Raw genomic sequence first — 1,626 nt, 5'->3', positions numbered from 1 at the left:
CGATTCGTTGCCAAGGAGATTGATTGGCACCGCTGATAACCCTTGCAGAACTATCCCCAAAAATGGTGAAAGCACATGTCTACCAAATAACATCTATGGGATGGAACTTCCAGGCTTTAAATGTTCTTATGACTCAAAACTTAAATCGTGCATTTTGAAATGCTCAAAACCCTGCAATGACATTATGAAACTTTTTCGAAAGCTCATCCATGAAAAAAAGATCGATAAAAGGCTGCTGTAAAAAGTCATTTAGAAAAAAATATTTAGATGAATTATATATTTCTTTTTCAAAAAACAGAAAAATTAGATGTACTTTATAAAATACCATTTTATTGTAATTTTAGGCACTTTCACCACATTATTTCTAGAAGTTTTATTTATGTATAATATTGATGACTTGCTTTTTTGTAAAAATAAAAATTTTATATATAGGTATTGAAGATATATTTGGTTACTAGTCCTAGTTTTTTTTTAATTTTACCCCCATAGTCAAGTAGAACATTATTTATATTTTTTATATGAAACTTATTTAAAAAGTGAAAATGATATCTAGAACCTTAATAATTAAAACGTCTCAGAACCATGTGTTATATTACCAACAAAATTCACAATCCTTTAAAACATGGGGATGTATCAGAGACCCGGTAAGAAGACCCTTGCATAACTGAAAAATTTGGCCGAAGTTTTGTCTCCGGTTGGGAATTGACTTTGATTTTATCCCCATTTACAAATCAATGGAGAAAACACGGTTATTTGAGCCTGGGAACAATAGAATTTCTATCCATATTGAGCTTTTGATAGAAATTTTTATCCCTACCTGTGGGAAAAAGTTCATCAGGGCTGTGAGACAGAGGTGTTTAAAAACATCTGTCTCAATTAATTTATATTTATTTGTTCATGGATTGACCCTTTCAAACGTTTTGTTGACAGCCAAAAAAAATGGATGGTATTAAAAGTTAGCTTCAAAATCTCAAGATCTTTTCAATCGGAACAGAATTTCAAAGTTTTTTTTTTTTTTTTGAAAAAATTGCTTGGCAATTATTCCCAGACGAAATAAGATAAGGAATGTAGATAAACCCTTAAGGGGACTTATTTTGGCAGGAACTAATTTTGGCGGATTTGGCGAATTTAGACGAAATTTGCCAAAATTAGTTCTAGCCAAAATTAAATATTTTGCTCACTCGCCAAAATAAGTTTCCGCCAAAAGTAAATTTTTTGTTTCCTTGCCTAAATAACCCCTGAAATTCATCAAAATTGCTCAAATAAGGCAAAATAGAACAGATTTATGCTGTCATTCGCCAAAAACAGTTCCCGCCTAAATTAAAAAAATTCACTATTCACCAAAATAAGTTCCCGCCAAAATTAAATTTTTTTAGGATATTTGCTTCCCGTCAAAATTAGTTCCCGCCAAAATTAGTTCCCTTAAGGTAGTAAAAACAGTAAGCTACATACGGAATGGAGCTACCTGAAGATTAATGCAATAAGAAAATAGGAAAATAAAATGACTGAATTCGTACCAAAAAAGTGAGGAATTCCATTAATTTTGGCCATGATTGTGGGTTAATTTATAGGACCTCCGAAGATGGCCCAAAATTTAAATGTACTCAAAAGCAGCCTATGCATTTT

General features: G+C 31.6%; 1 protein-coding gene across 1 annotated transcript in view; it reads left to right on the top strand.

The window, feature by feature from the left end:
- The first annotated feature begins 622 nt into the window (after positions 1-622).
- LOC136812499 (sodium/hydrogen exchanger 1-like) overlaps positions 623-1,626 on the top strand; it is a 22,775-nt gene continuing 21,771 nt past the window's right edge. Inside the window, exon 1 of the mRNA XM_067068999.1 lies at positions 623-644. Within this exon, the coding sequence (XP_066925100.1) occupies positions 623-644 (22 nt within the window). The remainder of the gene's footprint in view (positions 645-1,626) is intronic.

This window comes from Clytia hemisphaerica, unplaced genomic scaffold (assembly GCF_902728285.1).
Source record: "Clytia hemisphaerica strain Z4C2 unplaced genomic scaffold, Clytia hemisphaerica genome assembly, whole genome shotgun sequence".
NCBI classification, from domain to species: domain Eukaryota; kingdom Metazoa; phylum Cnidaria; class Hydrozoa; order Leptothecata; family Clytiidae; genus Clytia; species Clytia hemisphaerica.
This window is presented reverse-complemented; position numbering and strand designations above follow the sequence as displayed.